Raw genomic sequence first — 22885 nt, forward strand, 5'->3', positions numbered from 1 at the left:
GGCAAGGAAATCAGCCTATAACTTACTGCAGAAGGAGATCTGGACTGCAAGCCATAGACAGCAATTTCCTTGAGCAAGAAAACTCAAAGTTTAACTATTGCACTGGCATTGTGGGAAGTTGAGAACAGGGATGCTGAATATTTGGTTACAACTACAGAACTTTAATAAATGCAGGATGGCAATAAACATTTTAATAAGGCTTGAACAGTGACTGGGAGCCAACTGCTGACTGTGCCTGCCCACATAATTCGGACACAATCCTGCTGAACATGTGGGAGCATGTGTGTGCCTGGGGCATTTTGTAACTGTTTCAAGGACCATACATAGCCATTTATGGACCAGCAGTGATTCATGAACTATGGGCTGAATAACACTAAACAAAATTACCTTTTCTGTCCCTTTTGGCATTTTTCTCTGGATTCTACATAGATTCAGCACTTTGCCCATACACTGAGTTATTTGTGTACTGGTGGGGAAAAAAGTTCTCAATTATGCCAAGATAACAAGCGCACATCTTATTTAGCCTGTCTTCACCATCATTACAGTGCAACTTATTTATAACACGTCTAAAGACATAAATCAATAATAAGGAAGACCTGAAGAAACAAGAATAAAAGACGGTATAAAATAGGGAAAAAAGGTATTAAGAGACAGAGAAAGAAAGGTGAGATGGAAGAAGGGGAGTGGTTCAGAAGACCTTTGCTATTAGGGAGCAGGAAGGAGGAAGCAGGGGAAAAAGCCCCAGGAAGTCAAACACACAGAATCTCAAGTGGAAAAAGCTTTCTGATACCTCAAGTAAATCAACACTTGAAATGGTTTGAGAAGCTTTGTAGCTATTGCTGGAAATTCCTGCTCTTGCTGAGTGCAAACTACAGTGATGACACCCATTAAGTTGCTGGAACAAAGAGCTCATTGCAAAGTACTGCTGGGCATGCTCCTTCATGCTACAAACCAGGCTAGACAGAAAACCAGGGGAGTTAAATCGAAACATATACAAGCTACAATACTGATTTATTATTTATTTTCATAAATAATTACTGACCAAAAAAATCTTAAACTTTTAATACTTTGTCTACCACAGTCCTGGCCCCCTGCTTCTCCAAAGCAAGATACAAAGCAGGAACACTGTCAGAGCAGCTCAGTTCTGTCTGCTACTAAACACACACGTTCTTCATAGCAGTTAACCTCTAATTAAAGACAAGATAAAAAAAGTGGCTTTGCAAAAGCTGTGCACACTTCTGCTGCCCCCATAACACATGCAGGTTGACTTACAGCGTGATGACCAGACCACTTTATAGTCTTTCTCTAGAAGTCACTGCAAAGCACATCAAATCATCTATCCCACTTCCAAAGAGACAACCAAGCAGAGAATTCCTACTATTCCAGCTTCTAGAGCAGTACTGGCCTTTTATACTTTGTTTTATTTCTAGAAGTTAACTTCCTCATAATTAATGATGCACACTTTTCTATACAATCAGATGGTATTTTGCTTTATCACATTCTCTCTACTGTGCCACTAAACTTACACTTCTGAATTCAAACAGTACATCTACATGTTGCCAGTGATATTATCTTTATTTATTATTGATCCTCACAAGTAGAGTTTTAAAGTTTTCAAACAATGACTGATTTGTCAAAAATGTAAACAAATAAATGACCTCAACAAATAGAAAATATTATTATAAACCCCAAACCATATATGGAATCTGGTCATTCCTATGCTGAGCTGTAGGATCTGTGGCTTTATGACATTCCACCATGCAGAGTGGCTAGTGACAATGGTCTCCAGAACTCCTGCTTTAGAATTCAAAATTATATGGGCTTTCAGGGCTGCCCTATTTGCAGCCACAGAGCTTAGAAACCCACAGCCAGAGTTGTAGCTCTAACTGGAATAACTTCCAACTCAATGGCAAGGAACCTGGAACCAAGAGCCCTTAATCTCAGTCAGAGGTCGCCAGGTTTTCCAAGCTTCACACAACGCAAAATTAGCTTGTGAATTTCATTTCCATGCAATACTATTTAGATGACTGATTACAGGATTAAATCAGGCATCTGTAGGGATGACACACATACCCACTTTATAATAGTAAACAATAAAATATAAACAGATGCTTCAAATGTAATAGAAATTCTCAAATTGCAGGACAATAATAAATTTCTAGCAAATATCCCCAAGAGGAAGGTTACCCTGCATCTCACTGATACAGAGTTTATTGCCTTGAATCAGGAAACACTAGATATGGTCACAAACAAACCAGATGAGAAGGACCTCTGCCCCAGTGAACATGAAAAACAGTGTTCCTGTTTGAACATTATTTTTGCACTCATTTTCTCTCTGTTAAAACAAAAATCAACCAAAATTAAGAAAAGGAGATGCATTGCAATAGCTGAAGATTATTAAGGAAACAAACGATGAAATGTTATTAAGCCATTCAACAAGACAAATAGCATGTGAAGACATCAAGGTTAATATAACAAATGAAAATACAAAGTATTAGATAAACCAGGGACTTAGGGTAACTCAGGCAACTGGAATAACTTTTTGTTCTAAGAAATACCTCATTTTAATATAACTAGAAATAATAAAATATAAAGCCACATTTTGAATATTATTAAACACTTTGCTACAAAAGAAATTAAAACATCTGCACAATGACATGATAATTAAAGCAGTTTCAAACAATTTTACCTGATAAACTTTTGCTTATTCCCAAGTTTAAATATCCTGATTTGACTTTTAATGAATAAAAATTAGAAATGCTTTTTCCAAAACAAATCATGTTCTGAATCTCAAATTATGCTTACACAGCCTATACTCTGTGCAAAGAAGCAGATGAAGGAACCACTAGACACTCAAGTTGTTCTTTTCTTTAATCAAAGTGACATTCTGTTAGTATTTCCTTGAATGGGCAAATATTACCACATATCTCTGAACACCACAGCACAATCTATTTACTGCATCCCATTTTTACAATTTCTATTTTTTTCGTTTTTTGTTTCATAAAGCATCTCACAAGGAAACATTAATCAGTCTGAAGTTCTCACCACTGCCAGTTTAGTAAGGCTTCCATGGCAATATATTCTATCTCTTTGCCTATCTGTGTTTTCACTGAACTCATACTTTGCCTTGAATATCCTAATTCTTCCCATTACTGCACTAATTCATTGTAACGTTGAAATACCACAGAAGAGATCAATTATACCAAACCACATTCCAAACTCAGTATCAGGCAGAGGTAGAACACAACACTGACAGCTGAATTGAGAGTCTAATATAAAAAGCTACTTACTTCTCTTTACCATACCAGATGATAACCATAGCTTTAGGAAAACTGAAGAGTGTTCATGTGGAAAGTGCAGTACCTGCTCAGGTCAGAGAAAATGAATGGCAAATGCTCTGTGTTACACAGTATCCGTGAAGCAACCAGGGAATTTAAATCCATCACCATCAAAAAGACAACTCTGGAAGCTAAGTAAAGCACAACTCTCAGAAAAAACACCCAACGTCATCAGTAAAACCTAAAGGTGTCTGAGGCCAATCTCAGAAGCTGTCTCCAGTGTAGTCAAAATTACTTGGACATCAGGAGGAAGGGTAAAGAGCAGCAACTAAATTGTTTTCTCACAGACGAACTTAGAATCATATAGGTTGGGAAAGACCTGTAAGAGCATCAAGTCAAACAGTAAACCTAACTGCCAAGTCCAACTTGGTACTGTTCTGCACATGCTTATGTACCTTGGTGTTGTACATTTTGGTATTAGCACAGCAGACTTGATAAAATTTCAAATAAATTCCTGTTTTTTTACACGCAAAGGAAAAAATTGCCTCCTCTCTTCTGTGCAACAGGTCTCACAGGTTATCAGTCCCCAAACCCTGCAAGGCCAAATCATAAACTTGCTCCTGGAAGATCAAATAAGCAATGGCTCTTTTGTTCTTGTCTGCCTTTTATGCAGCACCTCAGTTCAAGGAGAAAGATGACATTTTTATTATTAAAATAACACTTCTGTCTCCCCAGATTGAACATTTATGTTTAAAAGATGTTTGTAAAGGACTTTTTTCAGGGAAACCTTCAAGAAATACATTGAGATGCACCAGTAGAACAGGAAACTAGCATATACAAATAAATATTTATATAGTTTATGACATACACCAATATTCCTTACCATTGCAATACCAAAGTCTGTTTAGATACATATGAGTATTTCCATTAACAGAGAATACTGGAGAATTTTAACTGACTGGAAAGCTATATAGCACTAGTAGAGATTTATTGCAGTGTCACACTGCAGAATAATATTGGGTTTATTCAGCTTTTTTATTATTAATCAGCCTACTCCATGTATGACAACCTAGAAATGAAGTTCCCATTTGATATTGGCTTCCTGCTCCTAAGGATGAGCAGGTGGACTTGGCAATCCTTCCTAAGCATTGTATTTATTTACGTGCAACTTTTCTCCTAGAACAACGTGCCTCTTTTTGTTGTAGTCATATTTTCTAATGAACTATTAAATGAAATCTTGTAAGATTCCTGTGCACAGGAAAGACTACAGACCACAGTGTTCCAGTGTTTGAAGACGACAACATGAAAGCGTTCAAACTGCAAAGCAGATGTCTGCTGTGATCTTGCACCAACCACACCTCCGTCCCAATTTTTTCACAAGATAATGTCTACCTTGCTTTAAAGAAGGAAGACTAAGGTTCATAAACCACTGCTGAAGATGATGAACCCTACTGATGAGTTAACGAACTGAAAGTTCTCTCTTCTGCTGGACAAAGCAGAAAACATTAAGATTAGTTTGGGAGTGTTTCATGACTTTCTGTGGAAATTTTAATATTCCTATAATTACTTAGATTTCAGCAACACCTCCCAGCTGGCAAAGCATTTTCAAAGAGCAGACAACACACCTGAAGCTCACAAAAACAGAGACTGGAATACAAAATCAAAGTAGTAAGGATTATTCAGAAGTATATGTATTTTAAACTGCCTGGGAATGAAAGTACAAAGCACAATAGCAGCATTGCTGCTTTCAATGCCAGTTCACAGTAACAGCCCCAGCATGTAAATTCCTCTTTCTCAACAGATGATCCTCTCATTGCATCCAGTGCAGCATTCTAGCTTTCTTATAAAGAAAAAAGAAAGCCAAAATTGTGGCTGTCCCAAATGACAACAGCACAGGTATCACACTGAACACCTACTTTAATCAGATTCAACAAAAAATTCTCATTGATCTCAGCCAAGATTCTACCCTATTTTGTACAGCAGTCAATTCTGTTTCCAGGGCTATTATATTAAACGTGTATATAGGAAAAAAAATTTGGTTTTTTTTAGGATCCACATAAAAAATACATTTCCAAACAAGTAACTATCAGTGTTTTTGCTCTTACAAAGATTATTCCTCCTGCTATGATACACAACAGCCTTTCTGTGATAATGAATCAGGCATCTCTGGAAATGCAGTGGGATTTCGGACCTATTCAGGCAAATGGCGTAAGTCACTTCTGGTGATAAAACTGCCAGTTCTGAGTATACCTATATTGCACATTACTTCATTCATGATGCAACATTTTTCAGTGAATGGAAAAGATGTTTTTCCACCAGAAGAATAAATAATGAAGCATCTTGCAGTTACACACATTCAACTTTTCTTCCAACAAAGAATATAAAGAATAAGCAAAGGACTAAAGAAAAATATATTTATTCTCTGGGGAAAACAATTTATGATGTTTAAATACCTTTTACTGGCATTCCCTCTCCCCACAAAATAATAGCACATATTACAAGAATGATCTTTAATGAAAGAAAATAAAGTTTCTTTTTAGAATTATTCTTTGATACACTGAAGCATGTAAGTTATAAGTCTAAATTTAAGCACACTGACTTCAAAAGGGTTATTCATTCTCAAGTATCCGTACACACAAGCAGCTACGGTTTCAATGCACTTGACTTAGAGATCTTTTAAGACTGGTATCAAGTATACTGGGACCATGTGCATTGACCACTGGGACAGTCAGAGCCTAACAGTTTACTGAGTGCCATAATCTTACCCAGAAAAACGTGTATATTAAATACTTCCCTGGATTAGGGACTCCATGCAGGACAGGTTGCTGGCTCAAGCCTTTCATGTGCATGATCTGCTGATAAACAGATCTCTGACATATTATCAATCCATGATAAGTTTTTGTTTTTCTTTTAGTCCTTAGTGTGCTATCGAGTGAGGCAAATGATTAATATTTGATTATCAACTGGAATCCACATGTGAATAAGATAATTTATGTGCTTGAACACCCAAAATCATTACAATAGCTAAAAATTGTTCTGTTTGAAGAATATTGCCACAAACCACAGCTTTAGAACGACCCCAGGAACAGACCTTCACTTACGCTCCCTGTGTAATGTATTTCACTAGCACAGCATGCCACAAAAGGTGTATTTTTTAAACACGATTAAAATGTTTACCTTTAACTTTGCAAACCCTTAAATGTGTGCAACCCTGGGCATCCTAATTGTGAAGGTATAAGCTACAATTCAGTATAAACGCCACAGAAAATTACAGTGCTTTCATATAACTGCATAAAATCCAGAATTTTCCAGTTGGACATTTAGGAGTTTCACATAAACATACAGAATTTTAATTTTAATAATTTAAAGCAAAACTAAACAAATTACAAAAAGACATTTATTGTCATTATTACAGACAACTAGCACTAAGGACGTAATAACGCTTGAAACAAGTCAATTAAAAGGTTCTTTTCCTTCAGAGTATCAGCCTAAACAGCAAAGAGTTGTTCAGTTTCAATGAACAGGCCCATCATGCTACCGCTTTCTTTTTACGCTGACTTCTTTGCAGTTACATGAAAATTAAATATGCCTAGTTATAAGAAAGGGGTCAGAAAAAAGTACTGCCAATCCTGGCTAGACCCCAAAAAACACAAGGAATGATGGAAAAGGAAGGAGATGTCAATACCAGCCTGAGCTATATTCTAAGCTGGGAAAATCAAAAATATTAAAGACAAATTTTTCAGATGACCTGGGACCCCATAACTCAACTACAAGGAGGTTTCCTATATTTAAGTCACCTACCTGAGGTCATCCTAAAATTCTCAAAGGCTGTGTTATTCAAAATTACTTCAATCATTTCACAGACAAGAAACATATGTGTAGGAATATGGCTTCTGACACTACTTACCCAGTAACCCGATCTTTGACTAAAATAGAATACAGAGCCAGCAGCTGAACCTTCCTCTTCAGTTTGAACAATTTAATGACAGAAGGCAAGTCACCTGAAAATTAAGGCTGCTTTCACATCAAAGTGTTCTGAAAAGCAAGGTCAATTCACACCAAATATTTAAACAAATAGCAGCAAACACATCTAAAATGTGTTTAAGCAGAATGCTGAACTAATACAATACATTCTTTTAGTGTTTTTTTTTTTTTTAGTAAAGACAAATAGTGGCACAAGCACATGCCTGAATCTGTGGACACGTGAAAGCAACACCTTAAACAGATAGGAAATCTCAAAATTTTAGGGCTGGTGCACTCGAAACAAGAGAGACCATAAGAAAAGCCTGAGTTAATGCCTCATTTTTGTCAGCAGCTGTAATGGCAGGAAAGCTCAGGAATACCCATGTCTCATAATATTCAAATAAAGATAATATGAAACTTAAGTTACAAGATGTGTTTGTTCAGTAAGCAAATGTGAACGCACAAGACACCAGCTGTGTTTTAACACTTCGTGTTGGGGGGGTGAGGGGGGTGTTCTACCACTAACATTCCTGAATTAAGTTATTCACTCACAGGATCTGCAAGCATAAAGCTCCTGAAATATCCTTATACACTATCCATTTCATTCTTTCCCTCCCCTCTCCACACAGCCACCCACACCCCAGCTGAAAGCTTTTAATCAACTGCTTCACTTTTGACATGCAAATTCTGCAAGTTTATCTGGCTCCTGCACATTTGGCAAACAGTCCTACAAGAGGTGAAGTTAAAAGCTCTAGAAATCATAATTTCAAAATACATTTCTTTAAAAAAGGGAACACAATTTCTACGTCCTGCCGAAATCATGATGCTCGTAGAACCTTTTGCAACACAGTTCACTTAAAGCCTGTATCATATATATTGTATATTTGGTTTGGGAAAGGTTAGTATTACCAAAAAAGAAGTAAATTACAGGTTTCCTCACAAAATGGGAAGTTTTATCAGATACATCAGGTATTTTGAAAAGACTCAGGCTCAAAGCTTCTCATTGCATTCAAAAACATTGTGACAAATACAAACATACCAGAAAACACACAAATACAAAATAATAAAACTATCAGATACACATGAAGGCGACAACATATTTTTGGGTTTTCTCTGACTTTTCAGGAGAAGCCTTGGAATAAGAAATGGCCTCCACTAATTGGTACAAAGGCTCAGTAAATTTGCTGGCACAAGTGAATTAACCTCCAGAATCCAGCAGAGTTGCATCCATTTATCAGGCAGTGAATTTCACTCCCCAGAGTATTTTCCATGTGACTACCACTCTACTTTCTGTCCAGCTGTTGTGTAAATAATCCACTCCTAACACAAAAACAACCCAAGCACTTCACTGAAAATGCCACTGAAATTAACTTCTTGTCAGAGTAGTAAACCAGCGTGTTTATTCCGCAACAGCCTCATCTCAAACTCAGGTCCCAACCCTGTCATAAGGAGCGTGGGTACAAGTGAGGACAAAATCCTGTCAGTTAGCAAAGCTTAAAAGAGATTTTGAGAATGTGGAGTATAGCAGCCAGCTTGATGCAACTCACTTATTGGAGCCATCCTTTGCTTCACTCAGATGCCAAAAATTCGTCTCAGGAGACACAGCACCTGTGAGCACCAGCTACTGATCTGTAATGAAGAGGAGCTGGTAATCATAGTGAAAGCAGCAGCAGGGGAAGCTCCTCTTTGCCACAGCAGTACAAAGGACACAGTATCTGGTTCACAGAGATGATAATTCAAATAAAAAAAAGTATAATCTAAATAGTCCAAAGGTGTGTTACTCCTAATTTAATAACAAATTTCAATAAGGCTTTCTGTTAGCAAACACCATTGCTCTGAAGTACAGGCTGTCATTAATCCAAGGACTCAATGTACCTTCTTTCTTCATACCTATGCAGAACACATTCATCCCACAGACATTTTTGATCACTGGAAAAGGATTTGGCATGAGGATAGCTGTTACTACAACACACACACACAAAAAAAAAACCTGCCAGTTACTGCTCCTGTTTGCCTCCAAAAGATTGTTCTCAGGAATACTGTCCCACTGTAGAAGCAGCTAACCTGACATACAAGCAGTGGACTGTGGAAAACCTGGTCTCCATCACAGGCAACTGTAGATGGCATTACTTCTGCCTCACTAATTGATATCCATAGAAACAAAAAGCTTGAAACATGAGAAATCATCTCTGATCTAGCTCACTTAAAACACATGCTCCAGTCACTGATGCGTTCTTCATTTTATTGGTTAAATGCAAACGTGCTGGTTTTAATTCATACATTACAGTGAGGGACAGCAAGATCACATCTCACTGTACAATCACCTACCATGAAACTGCTTCAGGAAGAAAGTGCTACACTACATAGTGTGGCTGGGTAGAAAAAGTAAGCGTTTTGCATAGCGTTTGCCCTCCTAGGAAGGGCAGTTACTGGGAGGATACATTCTGGCAATACTTTTATAGTGTTCAAAATACCGTCTGCTATTAAGGAAACGTTTGTGTTCAGTTACAAAACATTCAATTAGCAGCTCCCAAAATGGCGCCATTAACATTCAGTCTCATCCCACTGGTAAAGAAAAAATAATTAGGAGTACTTTCATTGACTGCTATTTTTAACTGCCATCATTGCATTTCTATCTTTACATTTCAAGGAATAAAGAAGCTGTGCTATTTTGAGAGAAGATTTAAACTTTGGTGAGACAACTCTGGAACTCCCTAAATGTCTGTGGGATTCCAGTGTGTAAAGAGGGTGGTAAAGCTATTAAAATATTCTCTGCAGCTTTCCCTGCAGAATCTTTTCAGTGGCATTTTGCACTGACAGCAAGACACAAAATAAGCCATGAAAAAAACAGAAGACTGAGATCTTCCTGAGGGTCAGTCCTGCCTGCTTTTCTCCATTCCCATAGTAATTTCCAAGGAGAGAAGACAACAACACTCCACGTGAAACATCTCAGTATCCAAGTTGTCAGCACCTACTTACCTATTTTTCCCCTTCGCATGCTCTCTCAAAATATTTCAATAGTAAGCAAAGAGCATTGCTTCTAACTTGTGATTAGCAAAAAAGCACAATTAGCACTGATCATGGCTAAAAAAAAAAAAGGAAAAAAAGAAAAAAAAACAAAAACCACACAAAAAACCAACCAAACATTAGATCATCAGCATCATTCAGAACCATAAAACCTAGCCACCCTGTACCACAGGACACGCCAGAATGGTTTGTTACCCAGTCACCCAATACAGCCTGCGCCAGCATGAAGAAGGAAGGAAAAGTCAGTGTGGTGATACAATAATCAAGATTACTTGCATGCAACACAAATGTTACTATTTTACCCTGAATTTTACAGGGCGTCACGCTCATCTTGCCAGACTGAATCGCAGAGCAGGTGATCACCGTGTCCTCACCCACATAGGATGCTGACACATCTTGTCAGGCTGTTCCTGCGTAAGTCAGGACGGACGGTATTCTTGACATTTCTATGTGCTTGAATGCCATTCAGATGGCTTGTGAAAAACATTCAAACAACACAGAATTTCACACCCACAATCATAAGACCCTTATACACAACTGCTGACTCAGCACATCCTTTGTCAAAAGCACCAGCATGATTAAACAGGGCTCAGATATGAGCAATGTGGAGATGTGCCATCCAGCCTTGCCTACTGCAGCAACTTGAACTCAACAGTCTTGGCAGCTCTTCATGGAGAACCCCGAGCAGTGACTCCTTTGGTAATTTTGAATCATACAAAAAACAACCCATAATAGGGATATAGATATATGTTGAGATTCAAGAAAAGCTGCCTACACCTAAATTACTGAAGGATCTAACACTGAAGCTTCTGTGTTTCAGGTTATGCCTAACATTTCAGTGCACAGGAAGCTCTGATCAAAAACTTGTGTTTATAGCTTATATCTTTCATGGCTCTCCGATACCTGCAAAAACAACTGTGCCCATCTCTGGCAAATATTGCTAATGCTTCAGATTCTACATACTGCAATCACTGAGGACCGTATCTTCATGAAGAACCTGCAACATTCATCAAATTATTTTAATACTTCAGGTCATAAAATGCTGTTAATTTGGCTGTGCAGATCACAGGAGATGTAGATGCTTTTTGCTTATTCTCAGTTCCTTTGATGCTAAAAGGACACCAGGGAGCAATTGCTGCCTCTTTTCTACCCATGTTAGAGCTTTCCTGGTCCCAGCTGGTTTTAAGAGAATGAGAAGACTGACAGCACCTGTGTTCTTTGCATGCTGATGAAAACCAGCTCTAGAGTGTCATCTTATCCCAGCTGGCAAGTGGTCTTTACCAGTGTTCCACTTAGCAAATAAAGACCAACTGTCCAAGACGCAGTGCAGTTAAACTGAGGTGAAAAGAGACAGAAGCCCTGATAACGGCAAGATATAGACCATACATAATTAGTATTTTGTTATCAATTTTCTTATTATTATTGTTTTCCAATTCAAGGTTTAGTTATAGTTTCAGATGCTACCGGAGGACCAGAAGGCAGCTAGTTACAGCCAGCTTCTGATGTTATTTCAGCAGTCAGATACAATGATGTTTCCTTCTATTTTTGTCCTTAGCACTGTTTTTCATGTGGTCTCCATCTTAAATGTAAGCAACTACAGCATGCTTTGCACAGTATAAGTGACCAAAAGTCCCAATGTTCATGCACTAGATAACCCATCTGAACTCCACAGTAAGTCTCGTCACAAAAGGTTTTCTGCCATACATACGGTTTATACTTTAACTTTTCAGGAGGCATGTGACACAAGTGAGAAAAACAGATAAAGGCAAACAGAAAGCCTTTGCACAAGGTTTCCAGTCCTAGGTCTCTACCTCTCACTTTCTTTGGTTTCTGAGGACTCACTTAAGCTCAAGAAGCGAGAGACTCCTCTGGACTTAACAGGCCAGAGCCTAAAATACAATGAACAGTCATGCTCAGCTTTTTGTGTTGAAAATCTAAACTAATTTTTAACATGCAACTGGAAAGAGTATGAAGCAAATCCTCTGTTAAAGCAGCCTCATTTGATCAGATGTATATTGCTAACCCACAATAATATGATTAAGTGCAGTAACAAGACCATACCTCTCCCTTATCTGAGAAACTGATTCTCTTCCAGTTTTAGATAAGCAGACAAGCTCACACAGCAATAACCTCAGGGACAGATGCTTGTTGTTGGAACGTCCTCCATGAGAACACACTAGTTTTGTATTCAAGGCAAGATTCACAAAATGCTTGCATATTTTTTTATCCTTGAGTCCTGGGCTTTAAAACATTTCCTAATGTTGTCTTTAGAATTCCTAAAGTTCCCCTACTTTAACTGTCAAGAACTGTGAAGACAGACCGAAGAGCAGAAAAAGACACAGTCTTTCCTTCTTCCTCAATATAACTGGGCTACCATGTTAAGTAGAGGCAAAACAACTATGAAAGGCATAATATTTTTTTTAAATCAAGAACAAAGTATACTTAGATGAATTCTTAAAATTAATAACCATGTACATTAAGGGATCTCAAGCAGTCCCACAGTGAACATACAAGATATACAAATACTATTTTCCATACTCCTGTCAAACCTGATCAGCTATAAAGCTGAAACAGGAGTTCCATAAAATACTTCCATTTAACTTGATTGGAAGGAATATTGAACAAAATTAATTCCAGGAACATTTTTCTTCTCAAAGTATTTGCTTAGATGTCACCTCAAAAAGTGTTTTAGGCGGTTTATAACAAGATTTGATTTAGCATCTTAGGCAGAAAATTGGGGAGGGGGAAGCATGACCTGAATTTTAATCGCACTGTCTAATACTGGTAAGTCTTCACATGTCATGTTTGAAATGACAGGGTTTACTGCATCAGGATACGTTACATTTGTTCTACTCAACACAGAGTACAATTCCTATCCCCTAAAGGAGAGGACTCCTTGTGATAATCATGGTGGTGGAGAAGTGACACAGCCACTGCAGAGCACTGCTTGATTACAGAGCAGGCAGTAGAAACTCAGTAACTGCTGCAGTGTGCACAAAAAAGCAGCTATCCACTTCCTATTTTAAATATGGTCTCAGCCTCTAAAGAACAGCACAATGTGATTTTTCGGTTGACGTAAGTACTCCACATAATTTCCACAGTGAAGACATCTAAAAATACTTGTTGAAATACCACTGATTGCCACCCCTTGGAAAAAAACCTTCTCCACAAAGCAGCACTCTCACAAATGCTAAACCCTACGTGCACACACACACTCCAACGCTTGAAACATTAACCTAGGTGATCCTCCTTCACTCAACGTATCAATTATTGCCAAGGTGAACCAACAGTGTTGCTATTTCTCTGCTACTTCATTTCAGTTAGAACAGCCAATTTCCATCAGCAAAATCCTGGTTTTGTCAAGTTTTTGGATAACCTCCATTCCAGCAAATGACTTGTAGGAGCAACAAATACAGGCTGAGGTAGGCATTCAGCATGGAAAAGGGACTCTGAAGCAAAGAAAGGGGAATCAAGGATACCAATATACTAAACTAATCTTGCTTGGAGCAAACCTGCTGTTTCTGCACAAGAATATCAGCATTTGCAATATCCCAACAGCTTCTCATATTGAAACAACAAAGTTCCTCAGACAGTTTTTTGAATCCTCACACCCGAAACAGGCTGCCACAGCAGCACCACCATCCAGTTCCTGCCACACCAGATGAACTGAGCATCAGGGGAGACACAACAGCCTTGAGGTGCTCCCCAAAGCAACACTGCATTGGTTTCGACAAGAGTATCAGCACCCAGCAAACCCTTTCTGCTGCAGTGTCTCAGGAATACAGGGAAATTTCCACACAGCCCTCACATCCCCTCTGACAAGCCAACCCACCTCCCACCTCTGAAGCCTCACATCTCAGCACCCACAACTTCTATCCTTTCCACAGCTGAGGACACAGGGGACTGATCAGCTCTATACAGGTGCACACACACAGGACACAGAGGCTAAAAGGAAGCCTATGTGGAAAGACAGGAAAAAGCCAGGAGATGGTCTGTACTAAGCACTTGTAGCTCACCATAGGGAAACCTTTGCCTTCCTGCTTTTCCCAGCACCTTCAGTGATGACTTCTCTTCCAGTTCAAACCTGCTGCTACAACTAGACTTGAAATTAAAGCTGCACAGTAACTGTTTATTATGACAGGGAAGGGTGGGTATGGACTGTGAAGACAGTAAAGCTGAAACTGAAAGGGAAAGCCAGCAGGAGGCACATGGATGAACCCCACTTATTAGGCTACTCAAAACAAGTGGTTTGGTTGGGTTTGGATTTTTTTCTGGTGTGGGTTGAGGTTTTCTGGTTAGTTTTTTTCCTTTTTCTTTTTTACAGTCTGCTTTGGGAGTATTCACCACCAAGAAACTTCAGCACTAAATTAACTGAGCTGTTTCACGTTGTTATATAGCAAAATCAATACTAGTCAGTCCTGCTGGTGTTCATGGGGTTGAATAAAGCTTAACTGCTCTCGCTAGAGGAAAACACTGGTTTAAGCAATCAGATTACAGGTACATAAAAAATCAAAGAAAACACACATTAAATGTTTCTTATTCTTATATCCTATGTAAGTACTATTATCCAATGCAAACATGCATTTGGGATGGATGGATAAATGTATATTTTATATCCTATATGAGTGCACTTATATATGTGACATACATAAAATTTATATCACTGAGCATTTCACATCCAATATTACTCCATATCTAAACCACAGAAAACAACCGGCTACCATATTAGTATAAAATAACAGCATTTACATTTGCCAGAGTCTGCTGATAGCAGGATGTACAAAAAATGTTCTGCAGAGTAACTGAATGGAAATATTTTCTAGAAACAGAAGGGGGGGATGTTAGCACAACTGGCTTTGAACCAGAATTTAACTGTATCTGTAATTGCCTTTTAACTCAATGCCATACTAAACTCCTACATTAGCTAAAGATGCACCTTCATTTCATTACTGCATAGGCCATTTTCCTGGCTAGTTTGAAAGCTTTATTTCATCTATTCTTCATGCTCAAGGACTATTACATTCAACATTGATTCACTATTTTGACCATTTCACATTTTTCCAAGCCTAAAGCAGAAAAGTTCCAGTAACTGGAATCCTGCTAAATTACTAGCTAAAATTGAGCAATGTACAATGCAACATACTTTAGAAGGTAATCATTTACTTTAGGCATGGAAGAGCCTTTTTATTTATGCAATAGGAATACAATAAAAAAAAGCATCAGCGATAAGACTGTTAACACATAAAGCTATCCAGCTTCACAATGAAGATGAAAGAGATTAAAGACAAAATAAGAATAAACAAAGACTGCTAACAGGATCAGCATTCTACCCGGCATTAAACCCATCAGAGCAAAACCATTACAGTGACTACATGCTACAGCTCATGACAACCTTTATGTAAAATGAAATGAGAAAATCTTTCCGGTTTCTGACATAGCCAGATTAGACCTTTTCTAAAGTTTTCTCATCTGTAAAAGCATCCAACATCTTTTGACAACTGTCATCCATCCTATTTCTGCAATTCCGCAGCTACACAGATTCCTGACATTAAGAAATATGACCACAGATTTTAGTAATGATGGTATTTAGTAAGGCAAAAACCTCGTCTTTCACAGCTGAAATACCTGCTCCCATTTCAGGAACTATTTTTATGATGTCATACGCTTGCGATGAACTTCCCATTAGGGACAGCATTTACCACTCAGAAGCAGGGCAGCAGTTCTGCCACAGACCTGCACTTCCAACACAAGGCTACATACAATACTACCTCCACACAGCAAACAAAACCTCCTCCTTTTTAATACTCGGGGAAATTTTGTCCCTAGCAGTACAGCTATCTATCCAATACCGCAGCAACCAAAACCGGACATCCTACTCCAGGACTCCATATGCCACCGTGGAATTAATGACCTGCAAATCTCAGATATGACGGGCATACCTGAGAGTGCCCAAGTGTAACCGGTGTACTACCCTTTCCTCCTTTGACTCGCAGACTGAGGACAGAGCAGTAACGTGACAATTTCCCATGACCGACACCCTCTTTGAAGAAACACCAGAGTTACCTCGTTCTTACAACAAGCAGACGGTTTATTCTGAAAAGCGCCCACAAGCTCCCTGCCCTCTGCCGGCACCGACCACGGCTCAGTGACCCGAGACCACTCCTCGGCGGGACAGCCGGGGCACCTCCTGCGGGCAACGCCGCGCGCCAAGCCGCGATCGCCACCGGTTCGCGGCTCCGCGGTGCCGGCGCCCCCCGGGGAGGGCATGGGACAGGTCCAGCCCCGCGCCGCCGCCACGCGTGGCGGTCCTGGGGTTGAGCCACACGCGCGGAACTTTCACGAAGTCACTTCGGAGCCCCCCCCGCCCTCCCTCCCTCCCCGGCTCATGCCCCCCGGTTTCAGGAGCCTGCCCCGGGACGGGGGTGGAGAGCGGGCGGCTGCACCCGCAGAAAAGTTAGTTGCTGCGGGGCCCGGCCCTGTGTCGTTACCCCAGCCCCAGGTGCCGACCTCCTCCTCCCGCCACCCCGCGCCCCCCGCTCCTGCCGCGGCGGCGGAGCAAGATGGAAGGCGCGGGGCCGCCGGCCCGTCCCACCGCGGGACGGCTACCGCCGTGCCCCAGGGATGGAGAAGGAGAGGGGAGGGTCCCCCTCGCCCGCCCTCCTTCCCTCTGCCGGCGCCCGTGCTCCGCGCTCACCTCGCTCCGGCTCGGCTTGCAGGCAGATGGGGATGTTCTTCTTCCAGCCCGGCATGGCTCCGCGCTCCCCGCTCAGCGCTGCGGCGGCGGGGGGCGGCTCATGGCAGGGCGAGGAAGCGGTGGCGGCAGCGACCCGCGCTCGGGGGAAGTCGGCTGCTCCGGCGGGCAGCAGCGGAGGGGCGGCGGCCGCGCGGCGGGAGGGAAGAAGGGAGGACGGGGGAGGGGAGACGGCGGAGCTCCGGCAGCTTGGGGACGGGAGGGAGGGCGCGGGGTGGGGCGGGCTCGCTCCGGTTCAGCCGGGGACCGGAGGGAGGGGGGCGGGCGGGGGGATTGCGGGATGGGGAGGCGCGGAGAGGAGCCCGGCCCCCCCCGCCGCCGGCAGGTGGGACCGCCCGAGCCGCCGGCCGCACAATGGAAGGCCCGCGGACGACCCTCGCCCGGCCTCACTGTGGCACAGCGGGGCCAGGTGGCGCGGGACGGACGGGGCGGGACAGGGGCTGTTGCAGCCGCCGCACCGGGCGCAGGCCGCGGGGAGCCGCTCTTCGCACCGCCGTGCCCACACCGGGGGCGGGGAGGGGCGGGGGGCTGCGGTGCGGCTGTGACACGCGTGTCAGCGGCGGCGGCCCCGGGGCCGCCGTGTCCTCCCGTATGGACGGGTCTGAGTTTGAGCCCCTCCAGGCGCCAGAAACGCTGGGAGAGGCGTTGGATGCCGTGTGCAGCCATCCCACCCGGCCCTCCCCTCGGCCAGCGGCTCCTGCTGCTGCGTGGATGGAACGTTAAAACGAGCTCCTTCCTCATTCCCGGCTGGCACCCACGCGTGCGAAAGCTAGGAAATAGAGAGTTAAAGTGGAGAGAAGCTCTCAGGGGCACTGACAGCCCTTGATCAAATCTACCAGAGTTTGCACCATAAAGACTCCCGGACCCGGCTGTGACAAGTCGGATTTCTGTCATTATTACAGCCAATTCCTTACCACCTTTTGACCAAAAGACCTCCAATCTCACCACTAAAATGATTTGTGACACAGCCATGTCCTAACAGGAGACTGTTGCTGTGGCAATTAAATATTCCTTTTAATTTTTATAGAAAAGCACCGCTATAAAAATTCAAAGTGACAGGCTTGCATTTTATTTTAAAATAATGATAGTAATATAAGTGAAGCTTTTCTCTTTCCCCAGACACGTCTGGGGGTGGACTGCTATATGAGCTTCCTCCTGCTTAGCAGATATGGTGCGATTATTTTTGTATTGTCTGTCATTCCTTCACATTTATAGAAATTATGAATTATGTAATTTTACATGGTCAAACAACTACACATGAACCGTTCATTTAGATGGAGATTTTAAGGGTTTTTTGGATTTAATTTGTTTCCTGACACAGCCATTTTTTGCCTTGACTTTGTGTTGCGGCATCAAGCAGAACACATCTCTTGATACTCATGAAAACCCCTTGGTTAAAACCCCACTGATGAGAGCAGCAGCTACTGGCTTTTCCTTGATTGCACTTGAGCTGTGGTTCTGTCATCAGAAATGCTGCCATTGCACGTGGCAGGATCACCGAACAGTACCAGTGATCCAAATGAAGAGTAGGCATATCCTGGATTTCTGCTGAATTGAGAGTATATGATAAAGAGTTGCTTTTGCTAGCAGTGCTCTTGCTGCTTACTACAAAACAGGTGATACCTGATAGCCTGGAAGAGAGAAGGCTCCAGGAAGACCTTAGAGCAGCCTTACAGTACCTAAAGGGTGCCTACAAGAAATCTGGAGAGGGATTGTTTACAAGGGCATGTAGTGATAGGATGAGGGGAATGGCTTTAAGCTGAAAGGGAGTGGATATAGATTAGATACTAGGAAGAAACTCTTGACTGATAAAGTAGTGAGGCGCTGGCATAGGGTGCCCAGAGAAGCTGTGGCTGCCCCATCCCTGGCAGTGTTCAAGGCCAGGCTGGACACAGGGGCTTGGAGCAACCTGCTCTGGTGGAAGGTGTCCCTGCCCATGGCAGGGAGGTTGGAACTGGAGGAGCTTTAAGGTCCCTTCCAATCCAAATCATTCTGTGATTCTATGGTACAGAACAAAACCCAAAAGCACGATGTCAACAAACCAGAATCATTTTGCCAAGTTAGAAGTGTCAGACTGGGTTTATGTCAGGTTTGGATCATGTGACCACTGATTGTTTTGTTATTGGGGAGCACTAGATTTGATTTCCTGCATCTTTAAACCACAGTCTTGTGTCCTTTCTTCAAGAAGAGACATGTTTAATCAAATATATTTTCTTCCTTCCATAGTGCTTTAAATAATGTTGGGGTTTATTTAATTGCATTTCTAAAGAAAAATGTGAGTTGTGCATCTGAATTTCTAAGCATTATAAAGATCTCCAGCCAGAGAGCTGGCAAAAGCCTCCAGAAGATGCCTTTGGGACATGCAGGCTGAGCAACTGCATTGCCCGAGGCAGGTTCAGAGAAGAAGGACAAGAGTCTGTGGATGCTCAGCCCGGCAGGCACCAACAAGGGGCAGGTGCTAAAACCTGTCCCAAGAGTTGCTGGACAATACACAGCCAGGAAAGAGGTTTCGAGGCAATGAAGTGGTTTAGAAGCTATAGTTCTACTTTTAAAACATTACTCTGGCACTTACTCTCCTAACCTCTGCCATTTCTTAAAAGAAACCTGGGCTTTCAAGTGCTATGGAATGAAATAAAACTCCAGATGATTGCGTTTCATCCATGTCCTAAATCTTACCTGCTACCCCTGATGTCCAGCATTTACTCCCAGCTTTTCCATTATGAGTGAAAAAAATACAAGCACCCAAGTCTTAACATCACAATTGTGATCCTCCAGATGGTTTTTTGCCAGCACTGGAATTCTGCAAGATTGCAGGTCAGAGGAATAACGCAGTAGATTGCTCTACTCTGCAGTCCACTATAAGCCATTTTCTAACCTTTCTTTTTTTTTTTCCTCTCTCTCTCTTATAGTGCCATCTCTTTAAATGTGAGTAAAAAGTCCTTAGGGCTGAATGTGGGATTTTTCAGGGTCCTGCAGGAGTCATAAAATTCCAGCTGCTGGTTTGGATTTGCTCCAGAAATGTGCTTCAAAATGAGGCATAATTCCTAGTTTTTTCTGGCTTCTCAGGAATAACATTCAACAACATTCGCATCATCGAGTAGAATATATATGCTTCTGTCTTATGCAAGACTTTACAAATAAATCCTTTTAGGCAATGATACTCTGTAACACCCGTTTCTGTGGCACAGGAAAAGCTTGCATGGGTGCCTAGCTCAAGTTAATTGCATTCTCTTACTCACATGAGCTGTTTTACACTGAACAATGCTTCTGTGTATCCCAGTGCTAGTAATGGAAGGAAGCGGTCACCTGAGTTAGATGTGCATTTTGTGCTGAGTATATCACACTGGCAGCATGCAAACTTCCTGCCAGTTCTTTTCTGTCTACAGCTTTTTCCCCCAGAGAATTTTAAATGAATCGAATCTTGGTTTTCAAGGAAACATCCTGCTAGTTAAAAGCTGAGGATCAGCTCCTTGCTCAGCAGCCTGTCAAGGTTCACCCTGTTGTCTCCAGAAGACAGTACTAAAGAACAGACCATGCAAAACAAACTCAGTTTGGCCCCTGAAATTCCCAAGGTGGATACGCTTTCGTCATGTGCCGTTCCTGCATATTTCATTTTGATGCTTGTCTGCATCAAATTCTGATAAATGTATTTACTTACTCTTTCTGGCAAGCAACCTGCAGCTATGAATACACCTGCAGCTATGAATACTATTAATGACACTCAGCACACTTTGGGAAGCCCATTATCGGAAAGCCAGCTGTTATTTCAGGCATATTAGTTGTACCCATTATCCACACACAAATCACACGATTGATTGTCTTACACATACTCGCTAGCCCAGAAATTATGATTTGCCAGTACTGGACAAGTCATGAATTTACATGACAGTTAGGGATCAGCAGCTCTACTAGCAACTGTTCCTACTGCAGGCAGTAAGTGTCCTATTCCTGGAGGCTTAGGGCCAGATCATTAAATCTGCCTGCCTGCTGGGATGGAAAACCTGGGGCCACTGCTTGTCACCTCAGTTCTCCGTGCTATGGAGAACTGTGATTGGTCTCCTTCTGAATAGACCTTACATCTGAAAGGTGTGCAGGATCTAGAATCTCACAGAGCATCTGCCTGTTGCATGAGCTCTTGACAAGCATAGTCAGATGGAATTAACAGCAGTGAGATGGAGGAAAGGAAAAAGAGCTAGAATGCAGTCTTAGGGGTGCCTCAAGTACATCTAGAGCTGAGTTAAAGCCATTGACACTTTACAGGGACAGAAAAGATGGACTCGGTTTTACACAATAAGAAATAATTCCTGAAATGGCTGCAATTGTTTGAGATGCTACATGCCACACTATCCCAAACACCAAATCTTTGTAACTGTAGCATGAGGGAGGAATAACCCTCAAAAGGTATGAGCAGGCTCTGCACTAAGGGTGTGAAAGACAATGTTGGGCCAGCAAAAGCAGGACAGTTGGAACATGAAAGTACATGGCCATGTAGATGTGCTCCAAGTGCCTTTTGAGAATAAGACCTCAGCTGCTTACATGTGTTTACAGTTTTCAAGTTTTACCCCAAATCTTAAAAAAAAGGTTTTTATTTTCTATCTGCTTCAACAAACTGATGCTCAGCTAGAGTGCATATCAGAAAAATTTTGGTCACCTTTTTAATTTTTTGAAATGTAGATTAAATTTAGTCTTTTAGAAAAATTCAGTATCATTAATGCAAATTTATGTGAATGACACTATTATCTGCATCTCCTACAATATAAAGAACACTGAGCTGATCAGAGAGAACCTTTACATAAGGTATTTGAGACAATATAGTGATCTTACAGAATGTGTTTGTAACCCTTCCACCAGTCAAGGCAGAAAACCTGCAATTATACTTTACAGCAGCAAAGAGTGTTACATAAATTGTTTAAAACATTCAAAGAAGATGCAGATTAGAGAGGTATAATAAGATAAGTATTTTATCATGAGTTTTCTACAAAGAAGACATACTATTTAATATTAATTACTACTATTATTCAGTGCTAACAGCACTGATCCAGAAGAGGATGTACAACAAACTGTAACTTTAATGATATGGTTAGTTCCACCAACAGAGTGAAAGGAGCTTTCCTGGATCAGGCAATCCAGCAGGTTTGTAAAGCTATACTCACAGTGACATTTCAAGGTTCATACTCTCACTTTAAAATGAAAAAGGCAAAATGCGATATAGAATAAACTAATATGAAATATCCACATCTGTGGGTATTATGTTTCTCCTTTGTACTATGGTAAGGTGTAGTTTCTTGGTAAGAAGTACAATCCATTTATAATCTTTTTTGTTCTCAAACTAGATGCTGGTATATATCTCACCTTAACGGTCCTGCAGGACTACTTCAGAGCTAAAACTAGCATCATGTTTCAACTTTATGATAAAGTCTCAATATGACTAGGTAGTACCGCTGGGTTTTTTTCAGAAATAGAAAGTGAAAAAAAAAAGGTCACAAACTATTGATTTCCATTATAAAATTAATTAATTGAACCATTTTGAACCATTTTTTGTATGTTCATCATCCTGTTCATTTATAAATATATTCAAGTTGCATAATGATTTATGAGAACTAGTTGGTAATCAGAACTTGAGTAGAGGATTTTTATTTTTCAAAAAAAAACATGAAGCTTCTGTGTTTTGCTTATATAGGCAAAAGACCTGCATGCACAATTTTACTTAAATTTGATTGATTGTTGCTTACTTGCTGATCAGATGACTCTGAAAAGGAGCACTGGGTTTCTGCAGCAGAAATAAGTCTCTTCTTAGTTTGACCAAAGTAAGTAATCATCCAGTTGCACTTGGGAAGTACCTATTTTTGAATCCACTGCATTTTAC

The 22885-nt window shown here is 41.1% G+C and overlaps 1 protein-coding gene across 1 annotated transcript in view; it reads right to left on the minus strand.

Annotated features, from left to right (window-relative positions):
• GRIP1 (glutamate receptor interacting protein 1) overlaps nucleotides 1-17078 on the minus strand; it is a 325658-nt gene extending 308580 nt beyond the window's left edge. Inside the window, exon 1 of the mRNA XM_034062764.1 lies at nucleotides 16963-17078. Within this exon, the coding sequence (XP_033918655.1) occupies nucleotides 16963-17017 (55 nt within the window). The 5' untranslated portion in view covers nucleotides 17018-17078. The remainder of the gene's footprint in view (nucleotides 1-16962) is intronic.
• Nucleotides 17079-22885: the final 5807 nt, after the last annotated feature.

Source organism: Melopsittacus undulatus, chromosome 5 (assembly GCF_012275295.1).
Source record: "Melopsittacus undulatus isolate bMelUnd1 chromosome 5, bMelUnd1.mat.Z, whole genome shotgun sequence".
Taxonomy (NCBI): Eukaryota; Metazoa; Chordata; class Aves; order Psittaciformes; family Psittaculidae; genus Melopsittacus; species Melopsittacus undulatus.